Source organism: Trametes versicolor (assembly GCF_000271585.1).
Source record: "Trametes versicolor FP-101664 SS1 unplaced genomic scaffold TRAVEscaffold_3, whole genome shotgun sequence".
NCBI lineage: Eukaryota > Fungi > Basidiomycota > Agaricomycetes > Polyporales > Polyporaceae > Trametes > Trametes versicolor.
Window position 1 is genome coordinate 3,648,482 of NW_007360323.1, and position 16,734 is coordinate 3,665,215.

The following is a 16,734-nucleotide window of genomic DNA, read 5'->3' on the forward strand; positions in this document are numbered from 1 at the left end:
CGGACGGGGCGTGATGCCGGCAGAGAGCGTTCGGCGGCTGGGCAGCCAGGATCGGACATGGCGACTACCAAACACCACCCCCCGCGCGTGGACGCCAATATCATCCCATCGCAACTTAGGTTTCTGGCGATGCCACCCATGTCAGAGATCGCTGCGGTGAAGCAATCCTGGGCGTCGGCGGTCGCGAGTCACCCCAGTCACCGCTCGACGCTGCAACGGCGGGGACTAATGGGGGGACGGGGGCCCCGGCTCCTGCTTCCGCTGCGGGCCATTCACCCGCGAATGGAATACACGGTGCGAGATGCTCTCCCCTCCGCTGCCAGCTCGACACCGGACTCCTCCCACCGGTGGAGGCTAGCTGCGGAGCCCACTGCGGCTCCGCGCAGATTCCAAGGGAACGGAGGCAAGTGTGGTCACCAGACGCGGGCCGTACGCAGAACAACGCTGTTTTCTGACGATTCTCGCCAGATCATGCTAATCGAGAGCACCGGTGGTTAATGCAAGTCCCCAACACGGCATCGCCGCCTGTCCGCGATTGGAGTCCCATCGAGGCGCTAGACGGAACTCAATTACCACAATCTTCCGAATATGGGCGCGGCCACGAGGTCGGTTCGTCCACGCTCACAGCCGGCGAGCGCTGTGAATCGCGCATCTGGAATATCGCAAATCCCGGAGCTTTCACGGCGCGGGCGCTGTGCACCCGCCGCCTCCATCTACATTGCCTTGCGACATTGCTGTAAATGTCCGCTCGGTAGCTTCACGACACACTAGGGCGACCTCGAACACAATAGCGACGCAGCTGTGGACCCGGCAGGCCGTGTATCTATGGCCGCGTTCTCACGGTGCAATAATTGTACCCCCCGGCGCTGTCGAAGCATACCGTATAAGTCCTTTCAGCGCACCGGGGCATCTCGTCGAATTCCCCAGTGATTGGTGATCTTCAGCGTTTGTTCTTAGGGGGGTTGTGGCACTGCGACTGCAGTCCGTATATAACCGCGCTGTCCTTGTATGTGGTAGTCCTTGCTCTGAGCCTCCCAACTCTCCCCCCATCTCATCTTCCCTCGTCAATCCCCCCGCACGTCCCCTCTGTCATGTCGCTCTCAACTTCATCGACGGATTCCCGGCCCACCTTGCCGAGCATACAGGACCTGCTTCCCGGTGCGTACCCTCCCGCCCCCTCATCCCCTCCTGCACTATCGCGGCAAGTGCTCATCGCGAAACACACCGCCAGATATCCACTTCAACAAGCTGCAGACCCAGCCCATCCAGAACGCTCGCGTTTCCCCCGCCACCAGTTGCGCCACCGCGCCTCCGCTTAGGGTAAGCGTAACCTTCCTGGTCGGGCCGCCCGCCGTGTGCACGACCTGACACCCCGCACGCGATAGCTTGACAGCTCTGAGGGTCACGTCCACCACGAAACACGCCCGCCCTGGCCGACGTCACTCCCTGGATCGCAGGCACCGTCGCAATCTACCCGCCCGCCTACCGCCAGCAACGGTGGCGCACACACTTTGGGTCACCATTACGGCCCTATTCACCCCCCTGCGACTCGCTTGGGTCCTGCGATGCCGTTGCAACGTGCCCCCCCTACTGGACATGCGTTCGGCGGACACTCGAGTGGTCGTCACTCCGGCTCTCCGCATACGGGTCAACCCAACCTCATGCAGACGCGATCCGCATCGGCCCTCCAAATCATGGCTGAGATGAACCTGCCCACGTATGTGCTTTCCGCGGATGAGTGTCCCCCAGACGACGACAGGCGGCATGGCTGTGGTATCTGCCATCGGCGGTTCAACCGCCCCAGCAGCCTCCGGATCCACATGAACTCGCACACGGGCGACCAACGTACGTCCTGCGCCTCCATATTTTCCCCTCCATATCCTGATGCACGCCCCCGCAGCGTTCGAGTGCCCGTACCCGGGGTGCAGTCGCCGCTTCAGCGTAAACTCAAACATGCGCCGTCACTACCGCAACCACCGCGAGGGCCACACGCTCACTCCCCCAACATCGTACCAACCGCTCTACTACCAGGACGAGCAGCCACAGATGCTCTACCGCATGCACTCCTCCCCCGCCTCGTCCTCCTCGATGTCGTCCTTCGGCGACAGCGACGACCGCAGCGAAACCCCCGCCATCGCCCATCGCGACGCGAGCAGGCCGTATCCTGTCCCCCAGGGGCGCACGCGCTCGGTATCAGAGGTGTACCCGCCCGCACAGTCCCGCCAGGGCGCGCGCTCCCGCGCGTGCACCGTCCCCGGGTGCAGCTGCGACGAGGCGCCTGCGGCGCTTCGCCCGGCGTTCCAGCAGGGATCTGCCTCCCGCCCTGCGCCCCGATCTCGCTGAGCGACGCGGGGCTTGAAGTTGGGCTCCGCGGACCACCCACCATCCAGCAGCGCCCGCACCCGCGCATCAAAAGAACATTCCCCTTGCGCCACTGGCAGCTCGCGTTGTCTCGCCCCCGTCCGTCCCTGTCCCCGTTGTTGGACTGCACATGGACCCACTCGTCGTATGCTGTCCCCGCCGTTGGTTGCTATCGCATGCGCCGCTCTACGATAGCCGCAGTATGTTCTCCTAAGTTATCTCTATCGCTCTACTTCACCCCAGCTCCCGCTTCCCCCGCTGCCGTCGAAATCGCAACAAATGTCGCGCACCGTTTTTGTATACTAGTTACCGTCAGCTCGCGCTGGTCCCGCCCCTGACTGTCCCCTGAGGGGGCCCGCACCCCCATCGCCCCGACCCTGTGTAGTAGCACGCCCCATCTGTTCCCCCACCCACCGCCGGGGTGGGTCCCCCCACCAATCAATCATCTTGATCTTCTTGGGCGCATTCGAAGCTCGCAGTTCGCATTCAGCCTCGTCGGCGTGCGTCGATTCCCTCGTTCGTACCCACGGGGCCAGCGCGGCGGACCTCTTCCGGGGCGCCGCGCGTGGTGCACCGGCGTCGGGCGGCAGCGCCTGCGACGCCGCGGGCCTGCAGGCTCGGAATTGGGCGCCCCAGCGGGGGCGGGAGGGCATCGAGCGTAGGAGTCCCCGTACCTGCTGCCCCCTCATTCTCCATTCCCCGGAGGGGGCCCGGAGCCCGGAGCGTGCTGCGTTGCCGCAGACGTATGCGGCCGCAGCGTCGGAGGGTATGCGGACAGCGTGGAAGGCTTACGGCGATCGCCTGCGCGGCGAGCTTATTGGACTGAGGGGGTCCGCGGGATAATGAACGCTCCCACGGGTGAATAGATAGCCATAGACGTCAGCGCGCTCTCGCAGGCTCCCGCGCCAGGAATATACGCTGTCCGTCCGGGCGTAGTAGACCTGCCAGGCGCGCCATCGGCACCGTATGGCAAATTGAATCGCGCGAGGAACATGTGGCGTGCATAGGGGGTGCGACGTCGTGCGTCGAGACGAACACGGGGAGGCTGGAGGGCGAGGCGCAGTCGCCCCTTGGGTGTGTGAGTGAGCGTTGGAGACGGGAGACCAATGGACGCCGGAGAACGCCCAGACCCCGCCTCGAGGAGCTCGTCGAGGGACGACTTCAGGGAGGGAGGCTCGCCGTTATAGAATACGTCTCAAGACAGAGTTGGGGCACATGTACAGGCACGGATCGGTACCTAGCTCGTGTACCGTGCGCCGTGCGCGGCGGGGTGCAGCACCATATCGCCCACAAGGGCCGATGTAGACCCACACCCTCGTCATCCCCGCGGGCCGCCAGAGCAGGGCGGCGCAACAAGCGCGACATACTGCGCGGCCGCTGGATCTCCCGCTACGTCCGGTATCCACACAATCCACAGACACATCCCCCGCATCGTCCAGAACATCAGGTGCGAGCCTGCGGTCTCATCGCCGCGACATGCAAGTGGTACAAGGACAGTTTGGACGCTGCCGAGGAACCACGTACGTCTGCGGCCGTCTTCGAGGGCTGTCCAAGGCGAACGTTGGGCCTCCAGATAGTACGCCGGTGGAGGTAGAGGGCAAGCCGGTCGGACTGTTACGAACGCGCGCGCCGTCAGCTTCGGAGGATGCTGCTTACAGGAACTGAGGAGGATAGGGTGCTTGTCGACATCGGCGACCATCGATCGCTGCGGCACACATACGATCGGTACGTCTGTCGACGTAGAGTCAATCTCCGCGGTACTGTCCCTGCGCCCTCCAGTGGGCGATGAGGGATAGGCATGCCTATGTTGGATAGCCTTCGATGACGAGGGTTGCAGCGGGCTCTGGAAGCCGTGTCTGATAACGGGAGTGGTCAACGCATGCAGCAACGTGCGCAGCTGGGAGAACGTACCGACAACGTCGCTCGCAGATCCTCCTAGAGGGTAAAGGCCCCGCCCCCGATGTTGTTCGCGCAAGGCTACCCATCTTGCGCCCAAAAGATTGCCTGAGTGTACCAGATGCGATCCCTACGGCTGAATGATCTTCCCTGCAGATGTCAAGCGTCGAGCGTGCACTAGAGTTCGATAGCAGCGCGGAGCGGCCGGGGGGAACAGCCTCGCAGGTCTGGGAGGGGCGGTGAATCAGAAGAGGAGCGGACGAGCGAGCGGGTCTTCGCCATCCGATGTCGCGGGGTCGGCGCCTCGTAGCAGTGCGGAGCCAGTCCGAGGCGGCTTGTCCAAGGGAAATTAGAACTTCGCATAAGAAGAGGCAAACACGTTGCAGTGCGGGACCCGGCCGGTGCATGTGAATTGGGACATTTCTAGAGTTTGAGACCACATGCCTCCCGCGGATGTTGTAGCGAGCGCGGCCACTTGCGGCGGCGGAGAGTTGGGGCCTACAGCTATGTTCAGAAAAACGGCAACATCGCGGAACCGGATCTGTTAATTGATAACGAAAGCGAGGAGGCCTCTTTGGAGAGTTCAGGCGCGGCAACTTGCCTCGCACGACACGTAACTCGTGAGTTTCGAGGTATCAATAGCATGTGGTCACGTCGGAGGCCCTGTATAGTCAGTCATTCACTCCAATGAAGTGGGGAGCGAAGAGAAGCGCGGAGGTGAGCACTCCGTTCATAGTCGAGACGTACGACACCTCGACAATCGCGTACCGCGTTGCCGAGTACAGGGCGCCAGAGTGGCGAGACGAAATTCCCGAAAGCAGTTGTGTGTGGATTGCTGGGGGACGATATCAACGGCATGGCGTCGTCTGACAGGTGCCGATATGGTCTAGTTGGAGCCTCTTCGAGCGGCCACAATCAGTCGTATAGACTTAGCGAGACATCTGGTCATACCTGCGACAAGCCGCTGATCGTGAACGACGTTACTTAAACGACATTCGGAGAATAAAACGCACCAGCCACGCGCCACAGGGAATCGCCCGAGTTCGGCTAGCAAAAATCGGCATGAGATGGTAGCCAAGCTGGCGTGACATTTGAGAATCTGCAGGTCAGACAGGACAGTTCCGATTACGCTGAAAGATGCGCCTGTGAGCGGCAGAGTTACCTACGAAAAACCAAAGAGTAATTTGTCACGCCTGCGGAAGGGATGGGAATTCGGCAAGAGAGAGATGCGGGCGGCTATCTCTGGTGGTGAGTCAATGTTGCCATGTGGCGGTGCTCAACCTATTCAATTCCCGCGGTTCCTTAAGTTCATTCATCATCAGCGATGCCCCATCTACACCCATCCATCTCGCTCGGGGCATGGCCAGTGCCGCTCCGCTCAAAAATTTGCGCTAAATCTCATTCAACGGGGTAGTGTGCTCATCAAACCTTCGGTGTAGTGGACGGGCAAAAACGAGAATACAAGGCCTTCCAACTTCATAGGGCGCCACCCCGCACTGCCATGGTACATCCTGTACGTCTCCAACTACTTCTGCAGAAGAACATGTCACCTCCAACGCAAAACTGCGATGGGGCATCAAATCTCATCCGCCTATGCAAGGCTATCCTAGCCTGGTATCGGACCCTTCGATTTGAACCTTGCTGCGGCCCGGACCTTCCGCCCAGTGGGATCAGAATCCAACAGTTTACAGCCATCTGTCGAGAGTGCACAGACCGCCGCCCAATAAATCTGTCTAGGTCTTGTACTTACAGCGATTCATTAGGTATATGGACGCCGCGCCAAGAGACGCATTGGGAGATCGAGAGAAACGACGAAGCTCAGGCTTCCGATGCAGCCACTACTAACGCCATCACGTCATAGCTTGCCGTGACATCGCGGTAGTATCCCGTGCCAATATGCAGTACGGGACGTCATGAACCCCGTTGACGTCCAGTGAGAAACTCAAAAAAAGCACCCGAAATTGCAAAAGGATGCAGAATTCACCATGACCGCGATCTATCATGCGCCCAACTTCACAGAAGGCGCGAAAGCGCACTTCTCCGAGGGGCAAGCTATATTCGCCCGCGGCGACTCTCGACGCTCATGCTATCATCGTGACATGGTCGGCGTGAGAGTGCCGACTCCCACTCGGGGCGGTTGTGAGAGTCGAGAACGGGCTGCATAGACTCAAGGCTGCGCAGAGTTTATCACGCGGCCACGGGCCTTCTCACCCCAGACGGGTTCCCGTCCAGAATGCGGTGCCATCCCCCCGGTGCGGCGGACCCTCTACTTGCGCTTCGAACTGATAGCAAAATGGGGACACACCCGGCGTGATGGCGCAAACGAACGCTAGTCCCCCTACCTGCGGGGCAGGAGCCGCGGATAGCACGCCGCGCAGCGTAGTAACCTTGACATAACCTCCACTCGCAGCGGAGCGGCGTCCATTGTGAACCCCAGTACGTCTTCGTACTTCGAAAAGCTGGGAGACAGAAGTGCTTGGTCCCTAGCGGGACTCCGCCCGACGTAGGAGCTGCGACGATACCGCGAGTCCGACGGCGAGCGTACGCTCGCCACTGGGCCTGCTGTGTGACGTTGTGACATATATCGCTCCTGTGGCCGACAACCCCGGCCGATCCACCGCGGAGCACTTCTCTAACCTCCGTGTTAGAGTTTCGTATGCAGTGGGTAAAGAGCGCAATCACGCCTACCTACGGGCTGAACAGACCGCCCCACGTGCGATGCAAGCACCGAGGAGAGCAGTAACGTTTCCCGGAATAGAAGTGGTCACTGCCCGGTGGAACAGGATATCGCGCGCGGCACTGCACGCCTCCACATGGGTAGGTGCGTTTCCTGCTCGACCCGTGGAGCGTATCGCAGGATTTCCTGCCGGGGTAACTTCGGGCGCGAGCTGCAATCGGGAAGCCTAAGAACGCCGCCACAGACAGCGAAACGGACGATGCGAACTGTCGCCCGAATAGACCCACATACACCGGCGGCAGAAGGCAACGCAGCGCGAACTCGCAGCCACGATGCCTCCCGCGCACTCGCAGCTTTGATTTTTGAGGGTAGGATGGGCATTTCTAGGGTCTTTCCTATCGTGTTCTGGTTCAGCCTGGCAATGCCCGCCGAGGGATTGGCGCTGCAGGGCGGGGATAGAACCTTGGCGGAGCGATCGCGTGGTTGGGCTGTCCCGGCCCCCTGCCTTCCGCCGCGCCTCAAGTGTGAAGAGGTTGGAGAACGTTTATGGCTATAATGCGGCGAACTCACTTAGAATGACCGTATGATTCGGAGTCCGTTCGTTTCGTATACACCACGCGGCCGGCGGTGTAAACGGAGGACCAAACGCCGACGCGCAGTCGCTAGGTGGGAGTGGGAGTTGCCACGTTGTAGCGATCCAAGATGTACCACGGGGTGCGACAGATAATCCGAGTTCGAGCAGAAAGTCTCGAATGTCCCGTACTTCGAAACATTGCGCTCAATGTCTGCCCCTGGAGACCCGGTCGGAACTTTGCGAGGGCGGGCACGAGTACGGTAAACCCCGAGCGTCGACGTCGAGCCCATCCACCGCCCGTGGGCTCTCCGGGCACGCCAGCATCACCTTGCAGCCCGCGAGGGCACGGCATCCAGACATCGCTTCTCTACGAGGATAGAAGGACGCGTGCTTTTGCGAGTGCCTTGATGAATGGTGGCCCCGCGATGAACCTCGCTCCCCGAAGACTTAAAGACCGCAGCGATGCACGTCAGCCGTCATCCGTCCAATAGAGCGCACTTGCACTGACCTGCTGGCCCGGCAGGAAGGCTCACATGGAGCCCCGGTGAGAGCGATATGTCGAAGGCGCTGCGTGTGCACACCGCACATTGTCCAGAAGCCGGCCCGACATTTACGCAAGATCGCAGTGCGGATGTGGGGATGGGTGAGGGATTCCGCGATGGTTGGGGGAGCTTCTCACTGGATAGACGTGACATGTTCTTCCCACCGAGGACGGAGCGCAACCCAGTCTCCTGATGTACCACGTCCTGGGTCTCGCACAGTCATCGTGGTCCATGAGGGCCCGTGGCCACAGGGCAGGAAATACGGTGGCCGCGGATGGCCTGGCAGATCGGGAGGTCGATATCTGTTGTAGAATGGAGGACCCGGTACCGCACGATGCAATCCGTCGAACACCTAGATTATCAACGCCCGAGTGGACCTGCATCACGGTGGTGCCAAAGGCCACCTTTGGTGGCAACGAGGTAGAACAAGGCAGGTCTACACCAACCCGGAGCTCGTCAGACGTGTTCAAGCCCCCGTGGCGGGCGGAAGAGCAGCAGGATGTACACGCACCGTATGCCCTCCAACCAACACACCTCTGTTTTTCCACTGGCCTTCCACTCCGGCCGTGAACGCCGTTTCCGACCGCAGCGCAAGTGGCGGAAGCGCCGGCCGTCCTCACCCGCGGACCACGGACGCATCTGGGTTCGGGCCCACATCATGCCACAACGAATGCAGTGTCCGATATTCGTTCATGTTGACCCGCCGCACAGATTGTGGATTGTGGCCCCTCTAACGGCGCGAGAGTCAATGTCCACCTGCGACGTGCTGTGGGCGCCTCTGCCAGTTGGACTGCTAAGCGCGCAATCGTCGCACTCTCGATGTGGGGGACCGGCCCGACCGTAGGGAGAGAGGGAAGGGGAAGGTCGGATTTGGGGTAGGGCGACATAAGGCCAAAGGGAGTAGTTTGATTGCACATGATGGGTGCTAGTGGCTCCGTGTGTTCCAGTCGAAACGGCGCCTCAGAGCCAAGGCTCTTCATGGTGGGCACGAGGACATCGAGAGAGGGCGCGCGTCCGGCGTCGGTGAGCTGCGCTCCGCGACATGCATTCCCCATCGCGTAAGCAACGTAAGTTGCGACGCCAGGAAGCCAGCATGCGCTTAGAACAGGCTCTGCAGTAAGTAGTGAGCCACAGCATCCCCGTATGCACACATCCCTTGCGCTCACCCACACCTTGGACGTTCCCCGGAAGTCTAAGTCGAACCCTCCAGTGCGCCGGGGCGTTCCGCGGATGCGCTCGAGAACGCCGCACCACCCGCAGTCGACGACGCCCGCCGCCGACGTACACGGCTGTCAGCATGAAACCGCTTCGCGACCCCGCAGGAAGCCAGTGAGGCCGCACGAAGTCAGATACCCGCAGCCTGCGGACGTCGACGCCTCGACCCCCAGCCCTGGGGGGACGCCGGCGCGATGGGGTTAGCGTCGCGCTAGTGTGTGTGGTGAAATTGATGTGCCGCGGAGCGGATCCAGGTGATCGCCAGAAGCGTGCAGGGCCGCCAGCGGGGGCGCGCGCAGCCCGGGTGGGGGGCGCCGGGCCAACCTAACGGGGTGGTGCGCCCAGGCACTGCGCCGGTCCCCGGGGCGGGCGTCCCAGTCCCGTCGGAGCGCTGTGATGCCCGCAGAGATGGTGTGAAGAGCTCTGGAGAACAATGATTGCAGAGAATGGGCGACTGGGACTCTGGTGCGTCGCCGGGCAGCGGTGGGCGGTGGGCGGCGGGCGGGGGGAACAAGGCGTGCGGGGTTCGCCTTTGGGGGCTGCGAGGGTTGGTTGGAATGAGTGATAACCCCATTGCACACACCATTTTTGTTGGTCGGCCGGTGTGCTAAATCAGAGCACACCGATGAATGTCCATTGAAAGAACGGATGTTTCCGAACAGCAGCGGCTTCGGGGAGAAAGTCCACTGGGACATATGGGGCGCGTGAAAGGCGGCCTTCGGAGCTACGAGGACCGGTTGCGAGGACACCCAATTATCACATTTGAACCATCTATGATGAGGGCGGTACGCGTACACCGTTGTCGTAAAGCTGCGTGTCTTCTAAAGCAGCCCGCCGAATGTAAGAATGGGTGGGCGTTGAACGTGTGAGGTTCGTATTCCGGGGCTACGATTACCGGCTGCAAGGAGAGGTGATTAACCCATTTGGAACGTGCAGTACGAAGGCTACATGTACGCACCGTTGTCCTAGACCTTCATGTCTTCCAACGCGGCACGCCAGAGCGATGGTTTGTGAGATGATAGGCGTACAATGACAACACCTCCGACTAGCATCGGCTTGCAGAGGAGATGACATCGGGGAGAGTGTGATCGTTCCAATTGCCAGCGCACCGCGGGCGCAGATGCCATAGGGAGATAGGAGCGCAAACTGCGCTAGGGCGACGGGGGGCGGGACACAAGTCTTCACCATTGTCCTAGACCTGCATGTCCCCCAACCCGGGACTCCAGCGCGGCGGTTTGTGAGATGACAGGTGTGCACTACGCGATGGTTTGTGAGATGGCAGGCGTGCACTGGTCACACCTCCGACCAGCATCGGCTACGAGGAGATAATATCGGGGAGAGAGCGACCGTTCCAGTTGCCAGCACACCGCGGGCGCAGATTCCACAGGGAGATATGAGCGCGAACTGCGCTAGGGCGACGGAGGGCGAGACACAAGTGTGCATTGTCGACGCGAGATCCGCGTCACCCAGTTGACACTCAGCGGCGCACGAGTAGAGTTTCAGCTGACGGACGCGCGCCTCGGCCATGTTGACGATGGGACAATGGGTTGTGTGGCGCAGGACTCGGGTGTATGTGTGTGTGCAGTTACGACACGGGGGAGGATAATGTGAGAACATCGCGGGTGTCGCTAACGTGCTTGTAGCTGTCGGAGGGACGTCGTCGCTGGGTGGGACTGTCACTAAGTCAGCTAGTGGGATGATCACGGGATATACTGTACGCACAGCAGCTGCGGGTTGTCAAAAAACCCGCTCAGTGTCCCCCTCTATCTGCAGCTCAATCGAGATACTTGGATGGTGAGGAGGCCCCACGCCACCACTGCGCGTAGGCCCGTCATGTTCAGACCGAATGGTGGCAGACGAAATTGATCATCCTGTACTGCACAGTCTGTTTTGGGACAGCAGTTCCGTCTACACGGACGTGGCAACATTGCTATCGGACGATGCTGGCAATGTCGGAGAATTTGGGATACCACCGCCCCGGGTAAATGTTGCACCCGCAGCTTGTCAACCCGAATCAATGGAGAACTTTAAGGCTTTCCGTAAGCACCAGTCACAATGAAACAGATACCAAGTGATGTCTTACGAAGGTGCTGTGAGAGCGCGCCAACCACAAATGAACGGGCGATATGCAGGAGTACCTCGGCGGCGCTCATTCGGGCGGCATTCGTGCACACCGTGTGGTTGAGGCAGTCCGGATTTGCGTTCGATCGACGGGCGGTGGGCGTCGGACGTCGGAAGACTGCATGAGGCGCCACGGGGTTAGCAAGAGCGGCGAACGGACGGAGCCTGTGCGCACCTCGTCACTTCCGCTAATGAATCAACCTCGTAAGCGGGGGTTCTGCGTCGATCATGAGCGTGAGGCGTACGGGGACGGGGAAAGAGAGGTACCGCAATGTCCGTCTCCGTCTACCTCATGGTGGTCGCAGCACACGCGTCGTTCTTCACCGGGTGTCAGCTGCCGCGCACATTTATGGCCGGTATCGCAAAAACACCCCACCATCCGGAGGGTGGGCCGACGGCGAACTTGCAGGGCATGACAAAGCGAGCGTGGTGCACGGAGGCGCGAGCAGAGACGTAAAGCGACGAAGAGAGGCATTTCGGCTGCCTGTATGCGCAGACGACATGGCGGCGGGGGGGAGAGGACGACCGCGCAGAGCCGGGGCTGCTGGCCACTGGACCTCGCGGCTCGTCCTCCGCTGAACTTACCGCAGTTTCCTCCAACTTCATGGCGCCAAATGCGGACGCGTCTCCTGACTGCGGGTGGCCACGTCCACGTGGGATTGCGCCCATATCGGGCATCTGGCTACCATCGGGGGCCGGTTCTCACGCTAATCAAGATTCGCGCGCGTCCGGGGACCATACAATTAGCCGTGCCGAGCGCGGATCCCGTCGCTCGCGCTCGGCGCCCTTCTCTCTCCTCCTCCTCGCCCATCAGCCCCGTCACGCCCTCCTGCTCGCTCTCCCACACGCGCTGCCCCTGCATGCCCATGACGTGCGCTATCGTCTGTTACGCAACAAGACGTGCCTATCGCCCGCCCACCCGCGCGGTCGCTGCAATATCGCCTGTGATCATTCGTCCAGAAGACACGTCGGCAGGCCTCGAGGTCGGCACCTGTACGCATTCGTGCGTACGGTTCTGCAGACCACCGCCTATGATAGCTGCACCTGATCACCACTGTGGCGCATCCTAGGGAACGTTTGGCTATCATCTATAGCATCAGCTCAGAGCCACACACGATCGGCAACTCACTGCGACAGAGGTGTGTGATCTCCCGCCGCGTAGCATTCCCCGTGGCTCACAGCGCATCGTTCTCAGCGCCGCCCCGCTCCGTTCGCTCGCGGACTCGCTCGTCGGGAGCGCTAGGGGGCCCGATCAGGATGGCGGCGGACGCATGCATGGTCCCCGGCGAGCTCGGCGACCAAAAAAACCACTCCCTGTCCGCAATGGCAGGCCGACTGCCATGGGAGGGCGCCCCCCTGACGCCCCTGGGAGGCTGATCGCCGCCGCCTCAGGCCCCCAGCGACGTCAGCGGCCACCACGTTCAGCGCGCTAGCACCTGCGAGGAAGCCCGTCGCCCACGGCAGGGAGACTGCTGCACGCCCCCTTCATTCCAGTGCCGTACACACTCCGCGAGCATGTGCTCGGCCTGTCGTGCGCGGACCCAGTGCGCACCCTGCGGTTCCCCCTGTCGTATCCTGCCATGCCTGTCACGACGCCACGCAGCGCCGCGCGCCCTCTCCTCGCCTCTCGGCTCTGTCGCGCTGCCACATAGTCTAATCCAGGGCGGGGCGATCTCTGGGAACGCTGCCTACCGCCGCCGGCCCGCGCACGCCTGCTCGCTCGCGCGCGCGATGCTCGACGCACTCGCCAAGCGCGGGCAGCTGCCTGTGATCGTGCACGCTCCGGCTGTCGGAGGCGAGGGACGCTGCGCGGCGTGTTGGCTGCAGTTTCCAAGCTGGGGACGCGACGTCGACGAAGCTCGCGCGGTCGTGCGGATAGTCTCCCGAAGACGAAGCGCTCGCCGGCTCATACGTGATCCCTCCAGGCTCCGGATATCCCGTTCTGGCGGCCGGCGAACACGCTCATGGCAAACGTATGTCCTCCGTGTCCTCTGTCCCGCGTACAAGACATTCTGTGTATTGACTTTCCAGACATGGGCAGCACATAATTGAAAGGTGACGCCAGCGACGTCGCGCAACTGCATCCGTGCGGGAGGATCCTCGCCTCGGGATTCTGCCGATGTCGACGGAAGAACGTCCGCTCAGCCCCCGCCGGGTGTGCGCGCAGGGAGACAGAGGCCCCTCCCCTGGGCAGAACCCCCGTTCGAACATTCCACTCATAAGGCGCCTGCGCGCGCGGGCGGGTTCTCCTCGTTTCCTCGCGCCGCCGGTTCCTCCCTGGTTCTGCACCTCGCCCGGTACGCCCTTTCTCTCCCAGCCCCCGCCGCCGCTTTCGCAGCGCCGGACTGATCGTTGCCGCACGCCCTCCCACGGCTTGGCGAATACAAGGACGCGCTGTCGCCCGTGTGGGTCGGCGGATCCACCCCGAGCGCGCTGGGCCACCGACGAGGCAGGGCAGACCACCTTCTCCGGGGCGCTGCGCGCCGATCTGCATATCAGTGCACGACGCCGGGTGCATTCGAGACCACAATGCAGTCCAGCGGGAGCACCGTACGGCCAGCGCCGCGCACGAAGCATGCTTGAGCGATGATGGATGGGCAGGGCGGATGGGGCTGGCGCTGTGCGCGGATATCTGCGTATGTACGCTTCCCTGCACGTCCGCGGGCGGATAGCGATCGCTGGCCGCCCGGTGCGCTGCTCAGACGCGTCCCTGCGAGCCCCTCAGTGCGCTCGGCCGGCGTATTTCGTGCTCAGAGAATCTGTGCTGCTTGTTCGATCCAGGAAGGCCGTGCGCGCGCGCTCTGATTCCCGGCATGACGTCCGTCGCCCGCACGAGGCCGCCACACCGCCGTCGCCCGTCCGGGATGAATGGGATTGGCAATCAGCTTACGTCCCCCGCCGAGCCGACGCGGGGCCTTGGGCTGAGCGTGGCCCATCACTCAAATCGCCTGCGCGCGTGTGTCTGTCCCCCATGTTGCCGTGCAGCTCTTTAATATTGAATTCGAATAGAGCGTCAGACGTGCGTGGGTTCGCGTTGGCGGCTTGACAGGTTCGCCGCGGTTGCGCAGTGGATGCTTGACTGCCTGCGCCGTCGTGAGGGACGCGCTTGGCCATATCCGTCCTCGTCATACGTCTTGCGAAGCTCCTGCGGCGCACCCACTCAAAGGCCCGAGCGTATCACTGCGCGCTGATTGGGGGTACGGCGGCGAAGTGTGGGTGTGAGTTGTGAACCAAATCGCGCGCGGGCGCGACGCCGGAATGGGACGCAGGAACACGCAGAAACGCAAACCACGTACAGCCGATATGGCAGCAGCCCGTCTGGCTGTCCCCCCGCGCCGGCGCAGACGTCCTCTGCAGGCGCGTGGCGTGTACGAGCGTGTCATGGGCCCACCGAACGCGTATAATTATCTGCGCCTGCGACGCTGCGGGCAGGCGAGTGTACGAGGGCGGCGCGGTGTGACGTGTAGAAGCCGAGGATCCTCGCCCACTTGACCTTCGCCGATCAGTGCGACAATCCTGCCCAGCACCTGCCGCATCCGGACTAGCCCGGCCGCGAATCGACGCCCATTCCGGCGCGCACACTGACGCTTTCGTCCTGCTTCCCGGCTTTCCCACACCGCGCTCTCCTCAGCCCCGCCCTCCTCTCGGCGCGGGATGCCTGCGCGCGCAAGGCATCCACGCCCGCCGACCATCCCAGCAGCCGGCGAGCTCGTCTCGGGGCAGGGAGCCCAGTGCGCAACCCGCGTCCGCTCTGCGCACGCGGGCCTCTTGCTGGGACGCCCCACCCGGGCGGCGGGCTCGGATTCTGCTCGCGTCGGACGCGCTGCGGTGCCTAACTGACTCCTGCCCCGTAGTACGTACGCACGCGCACGGCCGCTGCGGCGTCGTGAGTATCGCTGTCGCCGCTCCTGCCAGCGCGCGGGCCGCCTTGCCCCCTGGCGGTCACAGGACGCTGCTTAGCCTGTCAGCGCACCCACCCCCTGGCGCGCCGTGGCACTTGTGCGCGCGATCGTCCCCCGCCCGCTGCTCAAACGGGCATGCGCTCGCCCACCCCGGCGCTGCACGCACGAATGCGGCAGGTACAGGGACTCGGGTGATGCATATGCATACTTATTTGGCGCGCGGGGTCTGGCTGGAAGAACGCCTCGCCGGTCGCCCAGTCGCGGCTTCCAAGCACGTACCCGACGCCCGACAGCGGTCGGAGCCTGGCGCACGCTGGGAGGGGCAGCGCGCGCTCGCCTGCGTCGCGACTGTTCGCCTCCCGTGCGGCCGCCTCGCAACGCCTCCCTCCTTGAGCTCGAAACGGCCTTCGATCCCTTCCACGCCCGCCTTGCTCTGCTCCGATCGTGGCCCCCGCTCATCGCCAACTTCGGTGTACACGTTCTCCAGCCAGGGGGGGGCTTCCGAGCACGCGTCGTGCAGCGTCCCATCCTTGTGCCCGTTTAGCACATCCCGACCGCCGCCGCGCCCAACAGGGAATGCCGTGCGCAAGATGGATGGCAACGGTATAACCCTATCTGATTTGCGTTGACAATTACTCCGCTAATATTGGATGTTTTGAATATCACTCATCTGTGTGGAGAACTGTGTATACGCGCGACGTCCGCGCGCGCGTTTGAAAGCGATCAGCGCGAGCCCGCGCCATCGCCGGCACAGGCGAGGCTTTCGGTGAGCGATGAGCACGCCCGTCGTACATACATAGCGGAGTCGGACATATAGATCCGAGCCATATCCTCGGCATGACCCCCGCTCGCGCGGTCAGATGAGGATATCCTCGCCCGGCCGGGTGCGTATGTGGGTGCGCAGATCAGTTCCTTCGTGGTACGTCGCCGATGATGTGCGCGCCGAGCGGCGGCGACCAGGGGGAGCGGCAGTCGACTATCAGGCGGTGGGGCCCGTCGGGCGTCGGGTGCACCCCCTACGGCGGACGCGAACGCGAGCGTACACCCGGCGTCCGCGACCTGGGAAGGCACGCCCCGCACAAGCGATGGGTTCGTTCGCCGGCGCTGCTCAGCGCTGTGAAGCCCGAGACGTCTCCCGCGCGTCCCTGGGGCCTGCGGAGACCGCAGGGCCGGGTGTGATAACTGTATGCGAGCTAAATCAATTAAGTGTGATCAACGACCTGCACGCGACGGAATTGCGGTTTAGAACTCGTTTCCTTTCGCGGCGCGGCGCGTGTGCGATGTGCAGGAAGCCGGTGGCGCCCACGGAGGATCGTGCGGCGAGCGGTCAGTAGCACGCGGGGGAAAAGGAAAAGGACGGGGCCAGGAAAGGGAAGGGACGTGGCGATGGTCCATGGAACGCGAAGATCTCGAACGAGCAAATCGCTGTCTATTTCCAACCCGCCC

At 62.6% G+C, this 16,734-nt stretch overlaps 4 protein-coding genes across 4 annotated transcripts; all 4 read left to right on the forward strand.

Moving 5' to 3' along the window:
* Positions 1-169: 169 nt before the first annotated feature.
* TRAVEDRAFT_57346 (uncharacterized protein) lies at positions 170-1,071 on the forward strand. The gene is made up of 2 exons (XM_008037033.1): positions 170-403; positions 469-1,071. Exons 1-2 carry the CDS (start codon positions 229-231, stop codon positions 738-740), a joined length of 447 nt encoding a protein of 148 aa, XP_008035224.1. The 5' UTR covers positions 170-228; the 3' UTR covers positions 741-1,071.
* Positions 1,072-1,694: 623 nt separating this feature from the next.
* Positions 1,695-2,343, forward strand: TRAVEDRAFT_116492 (uncharacterized protein; the record flags this gene model as incomplete). Its single annotated transcript, XM_008037765.1, has 2 exons — positions 1,695-1,845; positions 1,901-2,343. The coding sequence occupies 2 exons, from the start codon at positions 1,695-1,697 to the stop codon at positions 2,341-2,343; spliced, it is 594 nt and encodes a 197-aa protein (XP_008035956.1).
* Positions 2,344-8,051: 5,708 nt separating this feature from the next.
* On the forward strand, positions 8,052-9,348 carry TRAVEDRAFT_27618 (uncharacterized protein; the record flags this gene model as incomplete). Its single annotated transcript, XM_008036695.1, has 3 exons — positions 8,052-8,486; positions 8,562-9,161; positions 9,217-9,348. A coding segment is annotated over exon 2 (185 nt), but the record flags the coding sequence as incomplete, so codon positions are not given.
* Positions 9,349-11,657: 2,309 nt separating this feature from the next.
* On the forward strand, positions 11,658-13,438 carry TRAVEDRAFT_70454 (uncharacterized protein; the record flags this gene model as incomplete). Its single annotated transcript, XM_008037766.1, has 4 exons — positions 11,658-11,715; positions 12,990-13,255; positions 13,312-13,359; positions 13,418-13,438. The coding sequence occupies 4 exons, from the start codon at positions 11,658-11,660 to the stop codon at positions 13,436-13,438; spliced, it is 393 nt and encodes a 130-aa protein (XP_008035957.1).
* Positions 13,439-16,734: the final 3,296 nt, after the last annotated feature.